Raw genomic sequence first — 17,047 nt, 5'->3', positions numbered from 1 at the left:
TTCCTTGGGTTTGTTTTACAATTCAAAGTTTTATTCGTTATCTCATTAGTGCTACACAGTTATAGGTCACTGGTTTGGCAGATGCATCACATGAGCTCTAGTTGGCCTATGCATTTCAGAGTCTGTATCCTTCTTCATGGCCAGCTCACCATGGTTAATATCTCATCTTAACCAATTACTGGTTGAATCTATGCCCCACAATATACCAAAGTACAACATATTTATAATAACCGCATGCATTGTTATGACAATATTGGTTCAACATTGCAATCAGTTCATCATCATCATCATCATCATCATCATCATTAGAGAAACACGTGGCATTTGGACATTGTGAGATAAGAGGTGGTGAAACAATATGAGGTTACCCCAAGCATTAATTAGTGATGAAATGTAATGCCGTCATAATTGATAAGCAGTATGTAGTGACCCCCACAGATAATTATCCACATTTCGTCAAGTCACCATAAAGATGTATCATAACACGTATGCAAGTAAATGTGGTTTCAATGAATTAGGGAAGTAAAGTCCATACATACGTTTCGAGTCGGGGAGGCACAGGGGGTAAATTAGTGTAATGAACAGAAAAAAGGAAAATGCTAAATTAGCTAGTTGTATAGTCATGCATCGTGCTGCGTAGCCATTTGTAATATAGACTAAATGCACTGACCTGTGTTAGTTTTCAGTGCGTGTACTTAAATCAATGAGGCAGCACTAAGCAATCTATTCTATGTTGGTGGCAAGCGAAGTGCGGGCGCTGCGACAAATGTACATAAAAATACAATTGAGTACTGCGACTTATTGAAGAAAAAACAATCTGCTGTACTGCTGTGTGTCGCATCGGATGCTTACCTAGCAACCACTGAAGCTGTTCCAACGAAGACGCCGCAGGTGCGCGCGCTTCGTTCTACTAATGTTAGTGCTCCCAAGATTGTTTGGCAAATGTTACCATGGATACGGCTCGATGTATGAGTGCGGCGGCGGTCATCTTGTAGTGTTAAACTTAGATACCATGATGGATTGGTAAAATCAAGATTACAAGCTGTTGTAATCCGATAAACTCAAGGCAGTATTTAAAATGAATTAACTGCCTATCAGATGGCGTCCAAAGTAACCTGACGTAAAGTGTAAAAAAAACAGAATATTAAAAAAATAAATATATGTTAAATGTGAAATGCTGCTATATTGTCAAGCAGCAATTCCAATCAGCTGTGTGACATGCAGGTATGAAAATTAAAGTGAATGGGGACGAAGAGATGGAATAGGGATAGCTCCAGGCAAACCACCTTATCTCAAAGAAATCAGAAAAACACATGATCACGGGTAACCGTAACTGGTCCAGCTGCCACACCTAGCTGAGATATTTAGTTGAAAAACTGATACGGGGGCACTGTTGCACACGTTGGAAATGGCCACCTGATCTAAGAGCTCCCGCTCCACCGAGAAATCCTGAGCTAGTTTATCCATCCAGCGCTGCCTGTTTCGGCTCAGACGATCTGGGGGGCTGGCCCGGCCGCCCGTGGGTGACCAGACGAAATCCTGAGGCTCAGGGTCCGGGGACGCCAGAGATACGGCACAATTTAGATTGACCGGTACACGGAGGGACAGGAATCCGGAGGCGAGCTCCAGAGCAGTCTACTACAGAGCCACGGCGCGGCTGAAATGGATGGGCCCAAAAGGGGAGGAGCTTGGTCCCGGCTCTGCCCTGACACTCTTCGGGTGACACGTTACGGTGCCTGGGCTGCCGTGGCATGGACGACTCTCTGGCCCGTACCTGCCCAAGGCCCGACCCAGCTCCGGTAGTGGTTGCTGCAGTTGCTAAGCCCCCGGGAACTCCTTACGAACCCTACAGTGCGGTGCAGGGCGAAGCATCCAGTGCAAATCGCAGTACGCGGCCTGAGGAACTCTGCGGTGGTGATACCCACGCGGACGACCGGTAAGGAGACGAGGCTGGGCGGAGAGGGAGCCCCCGCAGGATGCCACATGGTCGGCCGGGGTAGCAGCTAAATCGGACCCACAATCACCCTTGTTGAGGCGGGAGGCTCCAGTCCCCGAGTGGGCGGGTGACCAGACAGGGTGTAGGCCTGGAATCTGGCAGTGGCGCGGACCCCTACTGGAAACGGTAGAATATTTGGGATACAGTATACTGCACCACCGGGGACACCATTCATCATGGGGGAACCACAGAGGCCGGCAAAGGGCTCCAAGACTCCGGGGAAGCTGAGGAAGGGCCCCATGGATGCCTACACGGGGGGTCAGGCCGCGTCGGCCGACGCCCACACGACCGACACCGAGAACCCTGCTGCTGAATCCAGTGACAATTTGAACAACCTAACAGCTATAGTCCAAAATGGGTTTCGCTCAATAAACACAAAATTGGATGATATAGTCTCTACCATCGGCTCCTTAAAGGCTATAGTGGAGAAGGACAGCCTACGCATAACCGAAACTGAAATCCGCATCAGCACTAATGAAGACACTATCTCGCAGCACAGCCGTGATATCATCCAAATTAAGGAAAGCATGACGAAGCTACAGAACAAGTGCGAGGACCTAGAATCACGCTCCAGGCGCAATAACATTCGTGTCGTGGGCGTAGCGGAATCATTTGGAAAGGGCCAAATGGAGACTAATGTCGAGACACTGCTTAAAACCCTGTTCCGACCGGATGCTTTCTCTGAACGATTTCTAGTGTAACGAGCACACCGTACGCTGGCCCCTGCACCTAAACCAGGCGCGCCACCACGCACCATAATTGCTCGGCTCCTCAACTATAGGGACAGGGACACAATCCTACGAAAAGCGAGAGAGGCGGGCACCCTTCACTATGAGGAAAGTCGCATACATTTTTATCCTGATTTCTCCTCTGGAGTTCGAGCGAGCAGAAGGTCCTATGAGCCAGTTAAGAAGCTCCTAAGAGAGCGCCAGATTCCATACGCTTTAATGTTCCCGGCAAAAATGAGGCTTCAACATGCGGGCAGGGTCCATTTCTTCAAGTCCCCAGCGGAGGCCATGCATTATATTGAAACTTCCATACCCCTTCCTCCTAGAGGGGGCAGACCAGCACAAAACAACAGGCCCAGACCCGTGGAATGAGAAACACTTGTGTGTCGACCCTGCTTGGGCCCGGGGCCCAAATGAGTAACTGATTAAAGTACACCAGGCCCTTTGGTTGGTGGAGTTGTTGGACCTGATCGGCGGCCATGTGAGGCAACATGGCCACCCGTGGAATGTTCCATAAGTTGGATGGGCTACATCGTCAAGTTGGGGGTGATGATGAGGGGGGGCGGGTGGGACAGGGGGAAGGGGAAGTTACGTTCAGTTGTTGGATGGACTTATGGTGGCATTTTGTTGAGGATCTTGGCTGCCTTCCGGAGCTACCTCTAAAGGGAGGGTGGAATGGGATGGCCTGTTGGTTGAAAAATAAAGTTTTGGTCACGTTTGGGATGGCACTGACTGTATGGCACGAATACTGTGAACTCGTCAGATTTGAAAATGGCTAATGTTCCATCGCGGGTCCCCGGTGGTGGGCTACAGGTTAAACTACTGACGTGGAATGTGAGGGGGTTGAAAAATCCAGTTAAGGTTAGGAAGATATCCAACTACGTCTCCAGGCATAATCCACAAATACTGATGTTGCAGGAGACCCATGCAGTGGGGACGGGTAATTCTCACATCCTGCCCGGGTGGGGTCCACTGAGGTTCCACACGGACTACTCGACTCAGTCCAGAGGGGTTCTCACCCTTATTCACCCAGGCCTTGGGTTCCGGGTTGGAGGTCACAAGGTCGATCCCCAGGGGAGATTTGTCATGGTCTGGGGGGAGGTGGCTAACCAACAGCTTCTCCTGGTCAATACATACGGCCCCAACATCGATGACCCGGCCTTCTACCTGGATATATATCAGATGGCTATATCACTGGATGTTTCGGGTGTCTTGTGGGCGGGAGGGGGACTTCAACTTGGCCATAGATCCGGTTCTTGATAGATCCTCTACGGTGATGAGACCCCCAAGCAGGACAGCACTGAACCTTAGACATGTCATTGCACAGCTCTCACTGGTTGACGCATGGAGGGAGGTCCACCCGGGCAGTAGAAGATACACGTTTTATTACTCGATACATGATTCCGAGTCCAGGATTGATTACTGGTTGGTCTCCATGCCCATGACGCCCTCGGTTGAGCGATGTGAAATCCTGCCCCGCACCCTCTCAGATCACTCCCCAGTATTGTTGGAACTATTATTCCGGAATACCGCAAGTCCCTTCAGGAGATGGAGGATGTCTGGTGGAATGTTATGTGACCCCGGGGTAGTGGAATCACTCCATGTTGAAATTTCGGAGTTTCTGTCCAATAATATCGGATCGGTCGACAGACTCTCGACAGTGTGGGAATCATTCAAGGTCTGGATGAGGGGTCTGTTGATGTCTAGAACTACGGGTATGTTAAAGGCTGTGAGGACCGAACTGTCGTCTGTTGAAGGGAAGTTAGATGCACTTGAGAAAACATATTCAAATACGCAGGACAAGAAAGTACTAGCTGACATACACACACATCTCCAGGAATTTGACAAGCTTGCACTGAGGGAGGTCCGATATGTGGCGGCCCCGATGGGGGCGCGCAGGTACGGGGAGGGCAACAAGGCTGGCAGGGCGCTCTCCAACCTAATTAAACACGATAAACAACCCACACAGATCACAAGCATACGCACGCAACAGGGGAGGGTTCTCCTGGGGGTTAAGGACATTAACGGGGAATTTATGGAATTCTATAAGAGGCTATACTCTAACCAAGATAAGAAAACATCCGCAGAAATCAAGACCTATCTTGAAGCCCTTTCCCTCCCTAGGCTCCCTGACGAGGTGCGACTGGCGATGGATCAGCCGGTAACGATGGAAGAGATTGGGGAAGCAATCAAGGATCTGTCAACAGGCAGGGCACCGGGGTCGGACGGGTTGGGCGCTGAATTTTACAAGGAGTTCCGTGAGGAACTTGTGCCGATACTTTTACAAGTGTGGGAGGAGGCGCTCGAATCCGGCATATTGCCCTCAACTATGAGAGAGGCCATAATAGTGGTACTCCACAAGCCCAGGCGACCACCACAGGACGTTTCGTCCTACAGGCCCTTGTCACTCATCAACACGGACGCTAAAATCTTTGCAAAGGTCCTGGCGAATCGCCTTCTGCCAGCAGTCCCAATCCTAGTCCATCCCGATCAGAATGGGTTTGTCCCTACTCGATCTACAGCCCTGAACCTCAGACGACTCTTTGGTATTATGGCACATATCGACCCCGCGAGGAGCGCAGTGGCCATATCCCTTGACGCTGAAAAAGCGTTTGACTCGGTATCGTGGGTCTATCTCCTTTCAGTGCTTGAGGCGTCTGGGGTGGGCCCCACCTTTATACGATACGTAAAACTCCTATATACGGAACCTGGAGCCCGTGTCCTGACCAATAAAGCCATTTCCAAGATGTTTCTCCTGGAGAGGGGAACCAGACAGGGGTGCCCTTTTTCGCCCCTACTATTCGCACTGACCATTGAACCTATGGCGGCTGCTGTCCGTCTTAGACACTCAGACAAAGGGATCACAATGAAGCGTTCCACCCAACTAATTTCGCTTTACGCGGATGACACATTGCTATATGTCAGGGAGCCTGAGGTAAATATAGCACCCATCATGACAGAGATCCAGAGGTTCGCAGATTATTCCGGGTATACTATAAATATGTCCAAATCCGAAATCTTCCCTCTAACACCCGCCACCCGATGCCCTACAGACACAGGGGGACTCAAGTGGTCCGCAGACCATATTAGATACCTGGGAATACTGGTCTCCAGGGACAAGCTCACACTCTATGCAGATAACCATGAGGGCTCCCTACAGGCATTAGGCTCCAAGCTTCAGATTTGGGGGCAGCTCCCAATTTCCTTAGCCGGCCGTGTTGCCATTCTTAAAATGGTGGTCCTCCCTAAACTTTAATACTTATTTGTCAATATTCCTATATGGCCGGGCAGGGCCTTCTTCTCCAAGCTCAGATCCATGGTGGTATCATTTCTCTGGAACGGGAAGACTGCTAGGATTAGCTGGGAGAAAATGACAGAGCCCTATTCCTCTGGAGGGATAGCGGCCCCCGATTTTGAGCTTTATTATTACGTCTCGCAAGCCCAATTTGCGAAATATTGGTATAATGACGAGAACAGTACACCCCATGCATGGATAGAGGAACATACCACACATCCCACAAATATACAATCAGTTATTTTCGATCCAAAGTATAAAGACACATGTGCATATAATCCGGTTAGCTGTACAGTCAGGGCATGGATGGCTATATTCAAGAGGCTGGGAGTGGAGGTCCCCTACAATCCAGAGGTACCGCTTTGGGACTTCCCGGGCATACCCCCCACGCATGATGCTAACATACAGGAGTCCTGGGAGCCTAACGGGGAAAAGAAGCTGGGAGACATGTTTGTTAATGGTGTTTTTGTGGACCGGGGTCTCTTGCTGAGGGCACTGGGGGGTGGACCCCTGAAAACATTGCAATATTACCGTACAAGGTCTGCATTCCAGAAGAGGTGGCCTCTCTTCCCGGATGAACCCCCACCCCATCCATGTGTGCAGTTAGTAACATCTAAAAATGGCCTGGGGATTTCTAGGTTATACACGGCTGTTCAAGCTCATACCCCCACATTAAATCAGATAAAGGAGCAGTGGGAAGCGGATTTACAGGAGACCATGGAAGAAAAGAAATGGGCCAGCTATTGTGCGTTATCCAAGAAGGTCTCGCTTAATGCTGGCCTAAGGGTGATCCAATTTAAAATCCTGAACAGGCTACATTATACACCGGCCAAAATCGCACGGTTTGCACTGGATGCCTCCGACGCCTGTCCTAAATGTAATGCTCCTCAGGCTGGATCCTTTCACATGTATTGGGACTGGCCGGCAATGAGGGGATTCTGGAGGGCGGTGGCTGAGCTGCTGGAATAAATCACTGAGGTGCCCCCCGATTTGACTCCTCAGAAGTACTTGTTTGGGGACATTGGCAAGCAATCAGAGAAAATTAGAAGATTATTTAACATTTCATGCGCTATTGCCAAAAAATGTATTTTACAGAAATGGAAAAGTTCTCTCCCGCCCACCCTGAACCAATTTCTACAAGAATTGACACATGTCAACGAGTCAGAGGAACAGTTTGTTTTAACCCGACCCTCGGCATGCAGACCCAAGGACATTTGGGGCCCGTTCAGAGTCTACCTATGTAATATGATTACTGATGCTGACTTGTCGTCATAATATTGCTATTTGAAATGTAACGGATATTTTACTCCTGATGTAACAGTTAAACAGATGTGCTGTGGTGTAACAGCCTATATGTGACCACTAATAAAAAAGAGTTTAAAAAAAAAAAAAAAAAAAAAAACCTGATACGCTAACGTGTGTAATAAACTGAAACTGGAGTTGGATCTGAGTGTGTCAATAGCCCGTGTCACAGAGAGATCCATTAGACGGTGTGTGAGGTATCTGTGTTGTTCGACTAACTGTGAAAAAGTCACGGATGGTTCGTAACGGAGTGCTCATGGAGTGACTCTCAAGAGATAGTTGAAAAGGGGGAGAAGGGATAAGTAGAGAGTATAAGAATGGTGATAAGGAAAATGTAACCTCTCCCTCTATGGAAGATAATTATGTCTACTACATATGTACTTGGGAACGGTGGTGGACATATATCAAGGTGTGCCCACATTCTTCAGTCTATCTCAAATAGAAAAAATATAGACCTACATGTGGCAACCTCAAATACATTATTGCCTTTTTGACATTCCAACATTGAACCATGTGTCCAGTGAAAATTGGTCAGTGCATATAAAGAATTTAGTCTACGGTTATAACTACCACTAATTACCAATTGAACAGAAAAATCAACAAATGTGACCATGGCGGTGCCCATGTCTGACACCAATTAAGTCTTGTGGTCTTCACAATAATTCCCCATGATATATAAAAAATCCCGGATAGACATTGTCAGTACCGTAACTGTAGCTATGAACAGCTAAGGTCTAATTCTTCGTTCATTCCATTCTGCGACAGCGAGTCAAGTCTTTCAATCCAGAATTCTTTCTGTGCTCGCCATTTCTTATTGTCGCGATTAAGACCTTTGGTGAGTATCACTTCCAATATAAAGATTCTAAGTTGTGTGATTGAATGTCCATTGTCATTAAAATGTCTTGCGACTGCCGAAGTTCTGTTCATATTTCTGATATTAGATTTATGCTCATTCATCCCAATGCGGACTTTGCGCGATGTCTCTCCTACATAGTACTTCCCACAGGGGCATTTGATCGCATAAATGACTTTTTCTGATAGGCATGTGGCGTGCTGCTTCAATTTTATTTTCTCTCCTGTTTGTGGGTGCGTAACTATGTTGCCTTTACTCATGTTATTGCAATTCCCGCAGCTCATTCATGGGTATGTTCTGGGATATTTGTCTGGTTTGATTGGAGGTGTCTTGCCCCCGGTATTCACAAGCATGTTGCGTAGATTACTGCTTTTCTGGTATGCGAATACTGGGGGAACTGGAAATAATTCTTTAGTTCTTTCATCACTGGTAGTATATTCCATCTGTTTTGGATAATGGTTTTGATCTGTCTGCTTTGGATGGAGAATTTGGTTATGAACAAAAGTTCAGAGCTGGCACGTTCGGTTTTCTTTATGAGCAGTTGTTCCCGTTCTTGTATGTCCGTTTTGGCTCGAGCTGTGGTAAGATCTATTTCTGGATAGCCCCTCAGTTGTAATTTCTCTTATAACTTCTGACGCTGTATTTCACAGTCCTCTGGGTCACTGACAATCCTTTTTATTCGCAACATTTGCCCGTATGGTAAATTGCGTAGAGTGTTGGGAGGATGAAAACTTGTGCGATGCAAGAGGTTGTTACGATCTGTTTGTTTGGTGTAAAGAGTGGTATTCATCTTGTTGTCAGTGATTGTTTGGACATCCAGATAGTGTATATTAGGATCCCCTATCTCAAGTGTAAATTGGATGCGGTTGTCAATCCCAATGAGAAACACAAGAAACTCTTGGAGTTCATTCCTATTCCCTGTCCATATTCCGAAAATATCGTCTATGTACCGGACCCATGTTTTGAGATGGGGTTTCCATCTTGGGTTATTGACCACATGCGTAGTTTCAAACTGGTACATAAAACAATTAGCATATGCTGGTGCCATCATGGCACCCATGGCTGTTCCTGATATTTGTGAGTAGTATTTGCCGTCATACTTAAAGCAAGAATGTTTGGAAATGAAGTCCAGAAGGATATAAGAAATTTTGTATTGGCTCCAATTGCCCCTGTTTGCAGTAATAAGGCCTCAACTGCTTCTTGTTCAAGGTTGTGAGGGATGCTAGTGTATAGGCTGACAACATCCATTGTGTATAGTATATCATCTGTTGATAATGTGATTACATCCAATATTCTGAGAAAATGGGTGGTGTCCTTCACATATGTAGGTGTTGCTTGAATAATGGGTTGCAGGAAGAAGTCGACATAGGTCCTGAGAGGTTGCAAATGACTTTGTGTCGCAGCCACTATGGGCCTCCCTGGTGGGTTGTCAAGACGTTTGTGAATTTTCAGCAAGGTATATAAATGAGGCATTACTGGGTGTGTGGTCAACAGGTATGCTCTGGTTTTCATACTGATCCATTCGTCCTCAACAGCCCACAAGATACCCCTTCACTGTAACAATCTGTAAGCCCGTCCAGGCCAAAGACAGAAGAAAATCCAACATGGAGGAAATGGGTTAAGTAAAAGTGTTCAGATCCCTCTCCCGGCACTGTGCAGAAAAAACGGCTGCCACCTACAGGCATAAATAGATTTGGTGGTGGGTCTAGCATATAGGAGCACGTCTAGAACACCCTCTCGAAAATCCCACTCCCTATGCCTCAGTCTTTCAGCAGCCAGGCATGAAGGTTCATGATGCGGAGGTTCGGGTGCAGGACACCACACCCCAAGCCCTCCCCTCCGAGTGCAATCAGAGATCCAACACCAGGGAGGGCCATGTCCAGCAACTCAGAATACAACATTCTCCAGGCCCAGTCAGAGCGATTGAAATCATTGTGGACATGAACAGACGCAGTATCCTGAGAACCAGCGGAATGACATGGATCAGCGGGAATGCATAGAGTAGGTTGAAGTATAATCTTAAAGCATTAAAATGGAAGATGGCATGCCCAAAGAATAAGTTGGATGATGAGGACTGCATCCATTTAATATTTACATACAATATTATAAGTCTACAGGAGACTTGGGCATTCGAGTTCATCCATAAATAAGGGTTTATCATATTACATGGTCCAGCAAAAAGAAAAAATGGAGTCACCCAACAGGTGGTCTCATAATATGGATTATTGTAAATCTCACTATCGCCCATAAAACCTATTTTTCATACACTGAAGACATTTTGGTTAACAAAATATATAACACAAAAGTGACTGTATAAATATAATCAATCTCTATAACAGGACCTCTAACAAATATGTCAAAAGTTATTATTGGAATGTTAGGAGAAATCATGACTCAGATATTACTATTAAAAACAAAAGAAGCTGTAAGTGTATGGAGGGATCCCGGGTAATAGAGGGATACACAGACTGTCTCGTGGCCGTAGCAGCCTGGACCACTAAGCTTTCAGGTGTAGGGTGCTTAGTTAAATAGTCTGGATCAGTGGATGAAGGGCTATAATTTCTGGCAAAATTATTATTTACTGCTGGTCCTGATTCTGGGGTTTCCTAGTTGGACATAACCTTCCTTTGAAGGGCTGTATGGAAAGGTAGCACTGGATCCCTTTGAGGGCCATGGCTCAGAATATCTTTCATGTCATCTTGTTCGTAGGTAGAATAGTTCCTGCTCCAGCCCATGAACTCCATAACCCTATTCATAATATTCCTGTATGCTGAATCAGCATGATCTGTTGGATCAGGTTGGTTAAACTCCAATTCAGGTGAAGTGTCAATGCCAATAGCTGTCTGTAAACAGTCAAAGATCAGACATCTTTGATTCTGGGTCGAACAGTTCCTCCGAACGTCTTTTGTCCCATATTTCACCCCAAATGGGGAAGAATCTTTCTCACAGGATAGCTCCTCCTCATAAATAGAAGTCATAGACTGGAAAGTCTTTCCTTGTTAAATGGGTATGAACTTTACCCATGGGTTGAGACCGTGAATGTGGTTTTGGTAATGGGGTCGACAGAGGCGTCGATGGCGACGATGTTGTCGACGCTGGCTTCGACATAGTCGTCGAAGGAGTCTTAGGCAACGGAGTCGTCGAGAACGATGTTGACGAAACCTTTGACACTGGTGTCAAAGAAGGTTTGGAACAGGACGCCATTTTGTCCGGCGTAACCCTCGATTTATGCACCAATAGGCCTGTCGACTTGCTCTTCTTGTGAGGTACCAGAGAAGGTTCTCTGGCAGGTACCCTCAATGATCTTTTGCTGGATTTAGAGCATTTAGTAGTCTCTGACCTTCCTCTGTCATCCGAAGGATGAGCTAGGGCATGGACTTTGCACGACTTCTTCGAGGGGGTCGGGCTGCATTCTCGAAGATTTGCATCATTGAGGTTCTGAAAGCCTCCCATTTTCTTGAGGAATCATGTTTAGCTGGACAAGTGATCACCCTTGTAGAGTCAGGAGAAGGAGAAGGAGGAGATCAGTGACGTCTTTTCCTCGCCTTCTTCAAAGAAGACTAAGATTTCCGCGACCAAATTCTCGATCAGGACTTCTTCGACTTACGCCGGGACGAATCTCTAGACTCTCTGGAGTCTTTATTCCTCTTCGAAGAAACCTTCGAAGTTTCCCTCCTCAAAGCCAATTTACCTCATCGTTCCTTGGAAGCTTTTCCTGTCATGGCCTGACAGGACCCGCAGTCATCGGTCCGATGGTCGGACCCAGGCACCACAGGCACCACAGGCAGACACGATGGGGATCAGTGATGGACATTTTCTTCCCACAATCATGGCATTTTTTAAAGCCAGTTTTTGGGGTCGACGGATTAGAAGATGATGACATCTTTAACAAAGACTGAAGCACCATTCACACACTCGAAGAGAAAGCTTTCGGAAAAAACGGAACTGAAGCCAACGGGCGCGGCTCGAGATGTTTATACCATGGATGATGTTGATGCACTACGGCAGCCCTTGACGGACATCGACGCCACAACTTCGAGCACAGCGGCCTCTGGTGTGGAATTTATTTTTTCCGAAGCAGCAAAGCTGATACGGATATCAAAGATGAGGAATACATGGGAGGACACAATCCATTCAAAGTATTCTTTCTTTTCTCACTTTCTCCAAGAAGCTCAGTCTCCAGAGCCCTGGTCCTCTCTAGGCTGGACTGTAAAAACCTCTTTCTAAGTCTGCCTGCCTCTACTCTTCGCCCTCAAGTACAAATCCAGAACAGGACTGCAAGACTTGTCCTTGGCCTCAAGCCCAGGGATCATATCTCTCCAGACCTGTAATCTACCCACTAGCTCCCTGTGGCTGCAAGGACCAAGTTCAAGACCCTCTGCATCGTCCACGCGGCTTTCTGGGGCTGGGGACCACACTACATCCAACTTTCTCTTCCTAAGCATCTTCCTTCTCGAGCCCTCCGCTCATACACCTCCAACTCTCTGAGGGTCAAACTCTTCTACAGGCAGAGAGTCAGGGTGGATCTCTGTCTTCAGCTCGGGTCTCCCTCTTGAACAGCCTCACTGACTCTCTCAAACTTGAGTAGGACCACCTAAGGTTCAGGAAACAACTCTAGACCTTACTTTTTGCTTCCGCTTTCTCTCTCCCTCTCTCTTGCTGATGTCCCTGTCTGCTGCGGTTTCTGGTTACCTGGCCACCCACTGAACCTACGGGACCAGGCTCCTGCACAACCAGTTGCCGCTGCGCTGCCTCCGGCGTCCCAACCGCTTAGGAACTATATCTGCAACCCTTCAGTCCCCGACTACCTGCACTTATGAGCCACCTCCCAGGCAGCACTTATGAATTCATTTGCACTCTCCCCTCCTCCTCTCCCCCTGGCACTTCCCCCCCTCCCTCCGCACTTGCGCAATCTGATTGACACACGGCCTAGTATGATCGTTGTTTTGTCCCCTTTTGTCTTCCCTTGGTTATTTTGTTGCGCCTATAAACACTTGTGTACAGGTGCGTTATAAATTACTTATATCATATCAATATTAAACAGAAGTATAAAATAATATGTAAGGAAACCAATTCAAAACATTACCCAGTAAAGTTTGGACAGCATTTCATCTCCAGAAGTCCAGTCTGATCTAAGGCACATGCATAGATGTCAATAACATGGCCTGTTGTAGCTGCTCGATTAGCAAGAGCTTCAAAATGCTAAATAGAAGAAGAAAACAAATGGTCAAAGTTAACTTATATGTGTTCTTTGATTATCCTATAAAAACAAAAAATATTCATACAATAGTACCAAAGTAACTTAACTTTAAACAAGACTTTGACTCTGGTACTGAATTCAGTACAGTAGTTCACATGTTAGGAGACTGAGGAAGAAAGGTGTGGGAGGGACAAAGTAGACAGGAGAGAGGGGCTCGGACAGAAAACAATGGACGGTATTGTCTGTACAATTCCATACTGGAAGGCGTAAAAGGCTAGTAATTAACATGAACCTGACGTGTTTATATTACATGGTTTAGTTTGGTTAGAATGACAAAAAGATATGTATTTGGTGTCAAAGAGGAAAACGATTTTGAAGCAGTGTTGAAACTATATAATTTGGTAGTGTTGAGTAACAGGAATATAAAATAGTTATTTTATTCTGAGGCCAATCAGAAAGTGAGGTTCAAATTAAAATATATATTTTTATCATTAACAAGTTGTTTAAAACATTATGTTTTTGTGGCAGGGTGTTTTCCCTAGTACAGTGCTCCATTGCTTGCCAGCTAGAATCGCATGCATACATACCAGGAAGTGGCTGGCTCTGAGCAAGGGTGGACTTCAACCAATCTGAGGCAGCCTTTGCTAATTTATGGAGTAATCTCTGAACAATATACATTGAAAATCTAGTTACCTAGCTACAGGAAGCTTTCACCCAACTACAAGCATGTGTGGTCTGAAACGGGTGCATTATAACGTGTGGATCGATATCTTGCAATAGGAATATTACTGCAGCTAAATCAGTTTGAAAAACAATCTATTTCATTAGCAGTTGAACATCAATCACAGAAACAAATGTTAGTAAAGCGCTAAAAACTAATCAAACCTTTTACAAAGATGAAATCTGTCATATGGCACCCCCACCATGCAACTAAAAACACAATGAAAACAGTATGTCCACACTTCAATACCTAACTGGGAGGAAGATGCAAAAAGATATAAAGGAAAAGAGAAAAAAACAAAGGGAAGCAAAGGGCATAAAAGAGGAAGAAGGGGAGAGAGATAAGAGTACATTTAGACTAGAGTACAAAGAAAATGAAAAGAGAAAGGTGTACACCAAGAGAGGGGAGCAGTATATTGCAAAGGGAAGTATATAACATCTTATAATCTCTAAACTCAATAACGAAACAAAGCTTGGCCCAAATGCTACCATACCCCTTTTTGCTTAAGCAATCAGACAAAGTGTAACCATATGTAACATTTATAACAGCAAGTTCTAAGATTCCCACAGCTTCTGGACAGCAAAACAGGAAGATCACCCCTATTAGCCTGAGGTATTCACCTATTGTTTCGCCTCTTCTAGAGTTCGATTACCTCCCACAGAAAAGACTTTGCAGTCTCAAGGTCTGCAAAAACAGGACGCTTACCTTGACGGAGAGCCCTGAATTTGGCAAGGTACCACAATGAGGCAGGAATTAGTAAGTTTGCCATCCTTTTCCAAATCTGCACGAGACTGCATGGAGGCCTTATTTAAGATAGAGAAAAGAAGCACTATGTCTTATACAGGTTTAAAGTGCCATTTCATGCTTCCTTTTGCATTAGGGAACTTTGGGATCTTGTAAAACCACAACATTCCCATTATTGTCTTGAGCCCACTTTGTCAGCCAGTAAAGACTGCTGGACCATGACAAAAATCTAAGGGGGAATAACAAATGGAAACCCAAGAACCTTGCATCAGCAGTTTTCCTAAAACTGTCAAAAGCCTCCAATTTCAATTCTGGAATCTCCATTGTGGCAAACATTTTCTGAAGAAACGACAGCGTCTGGAAGCAGAGTTTCAAATTTTGTAGCATTTCCTGCCAGGAAAACAAGCAGAACCTCAAAGGACTGCACCTCTTGTGCCATGCTCTGCAATCACCCCTGCTAAACCCTCAACAGATATCTCCTTGAGAAGCTTTTACTAATATACACCTGAGAAGATGATAGTTCTTTACTTGCTTTCTCCTTGCTACAAATGTGCAATATTCCAAGAAATCTCCCCTACGGTTATCTCTGGTACAATATTTTAGAGGATCTGTGCAGCTCTCTTTGCAACAACCACCACACAGTTGTGCAGGATTTAGCAGCAGACTGACTGGACACTACCCACAGCATGTTTGTCAGAAGCATGCCAGGTGACATAGGCCCAGCTACCCATGCTTTGCCGGTTCCAGTTTGCAAGTGCTCCCCAGTCAACCAGTCCAGCTGCTGCACTTATTTTCTTCAAACAGTGATCACCATCTTTAGCCAAAAAAACATTGGTTCTATGTCATTTTTGTGATCTTTGTATGGCGCTTAACAAAAAGACCAATTTATTTCTGCCAATTTTAGGCAGCCAATAAAAAGCAAAACAGTATTGCTTCGCCCCCGAACGCCACCCTGTCTTGCAGGATCTAAATCGAGGGGGGTTTACCCACCGAACACCCTTCCCTTAGCCCCCGCCGCCTCCCTCGCCACCCAAGACTGCCCATAAACAAAAACGCACACACACACAAACACTTACCCGTTCTCCCCTGGCGGCGGTTGCAGGTCCTGGTCTGCCTTTCAGCCCCTGTGCGCGCACTCGTGAGAGACGGGGCAAGAAAGACCGCTCTGTGTGGTCACAGAGCAGTCTTTCTAAATCAGTCTTTTTTTTACACGATTTTTTAACTTAAGGCCGTCACATCAACCACATGGTCCTGCTGGCTTTCTCTATGGGATTTTGCAATTTTCTCAAGTTGGGTTATACCAGCACCAAGCAGCAGAATTGTCCAATCTCATGAAGCCCTGGTCCAATCATAGTAAGCCTTTTGGACTGCCTGAAGATTTTCAGCATGTAAAGGTTTGTGACAAATCCAGGGAGTTTGTCACCTCTCTACAAGGGGAAGCTACCTCCTTTAGGACTAGGCAGGTGAGTCTGCTGCACTACCCTCTATGGCACAGGGTAAGCAGGAGCCCTCTGGAGGGGACTCCTCCTTAGGGGCAGGGAAACCTCATAGAGAGATTTTCACCATCCTTTTCCTCAGAGACTAACACCTGTATGCGGTATGCAGCAACTAAGATGTGTGAGAAATCCAACAATGGCTGGCTCGGCTTCTGACCCAAACTTAATTTCATCCTATCTAGTGTGACAGGGCTGCCGAACAGGCCCTGTCAAGAGAGTGGGGAGGAGCACCCAAATTTCCCATGGGTGCCTGAGTGTAGGCAGGCCCCCTCGGCACCCCACCTTACCTGCGGTGAAGGAGCCAGGGAATTTTAATAGGCCCCAAGAAGGCCTTGAACCACTATAACCACAGGGATATCATGAGTATTATTTTAAAAAGGCCCTACAGGCCTTCAGTAGTCCAGCATTCAGGGAGCCCAGCAGGGTTTTTGTTGGAAAAAGGGGTGGGGCTTACAAGTCCTTATAAGCCCTCCCATGGCCACCCCTTGCCCCACTCCTGGAGCCAGGTAAGTGATTGGACAGGGTAAGTAGCCAATACTGGGAGGGTGTGGGTTATTTAAGGAGATGTGTTTGAGTGTGCAGGTTAGTTGGGTGATGACAGGAGGTCGTGTGAGACGTGCAACAGACCAGAGGAGGCAAGAGCAGAAGGAGTGCAGAGGCTATTGTTAAGGAGGGGGGGGGGCTGTGGGGTGTGTGGGTGAGAGGGGATAGT

General features: G+C 46.3%; 1 protein-coding gene across 1 annotated transcript in view; it reads right to left on the bottom strand.

The window, feature by feature from the left end:
- Window positions 1–17,047, bottom strand: part of SEC23A (SEC23 homolog A, COPII coat complex component) — a 1,668,754-nt gene that overhangs the window by 1,019,244 nt on the left and 632,463 nt on the right. The window contains exon 9 of the mRNA XM_069637506.1: window positions 13,261–13,376. Within this exon, the coding sequence (XP_069493607.1) occupies window positions 13,261–13,376 (116 nt within the window). The remainder of the gene's footprint in view (window positions 1–13,260; window positions 13,377–17,047) is intronic.

Source organism: Ambystoma mexicanum, chromosome 14 (assembly GCF_040938575.1).
Source record: "Ambystoma mexicanum isolate Mex_15411 chromosome 14, UKY_AmexF1_1, whole genome shotgun sequence".
In the NCBI taxonomy this organism is placed as follows: Eukaryota; Metazoa; Chordata; class Amphibia; order Caudata; family Ambystomatidae; genus Ambystoma; species Ambystoma mexicanum.
Note: the sequence above shows the minus strand (reverse complement) of the source record. Positions and strands in the feature narration are given on the sequence as shown.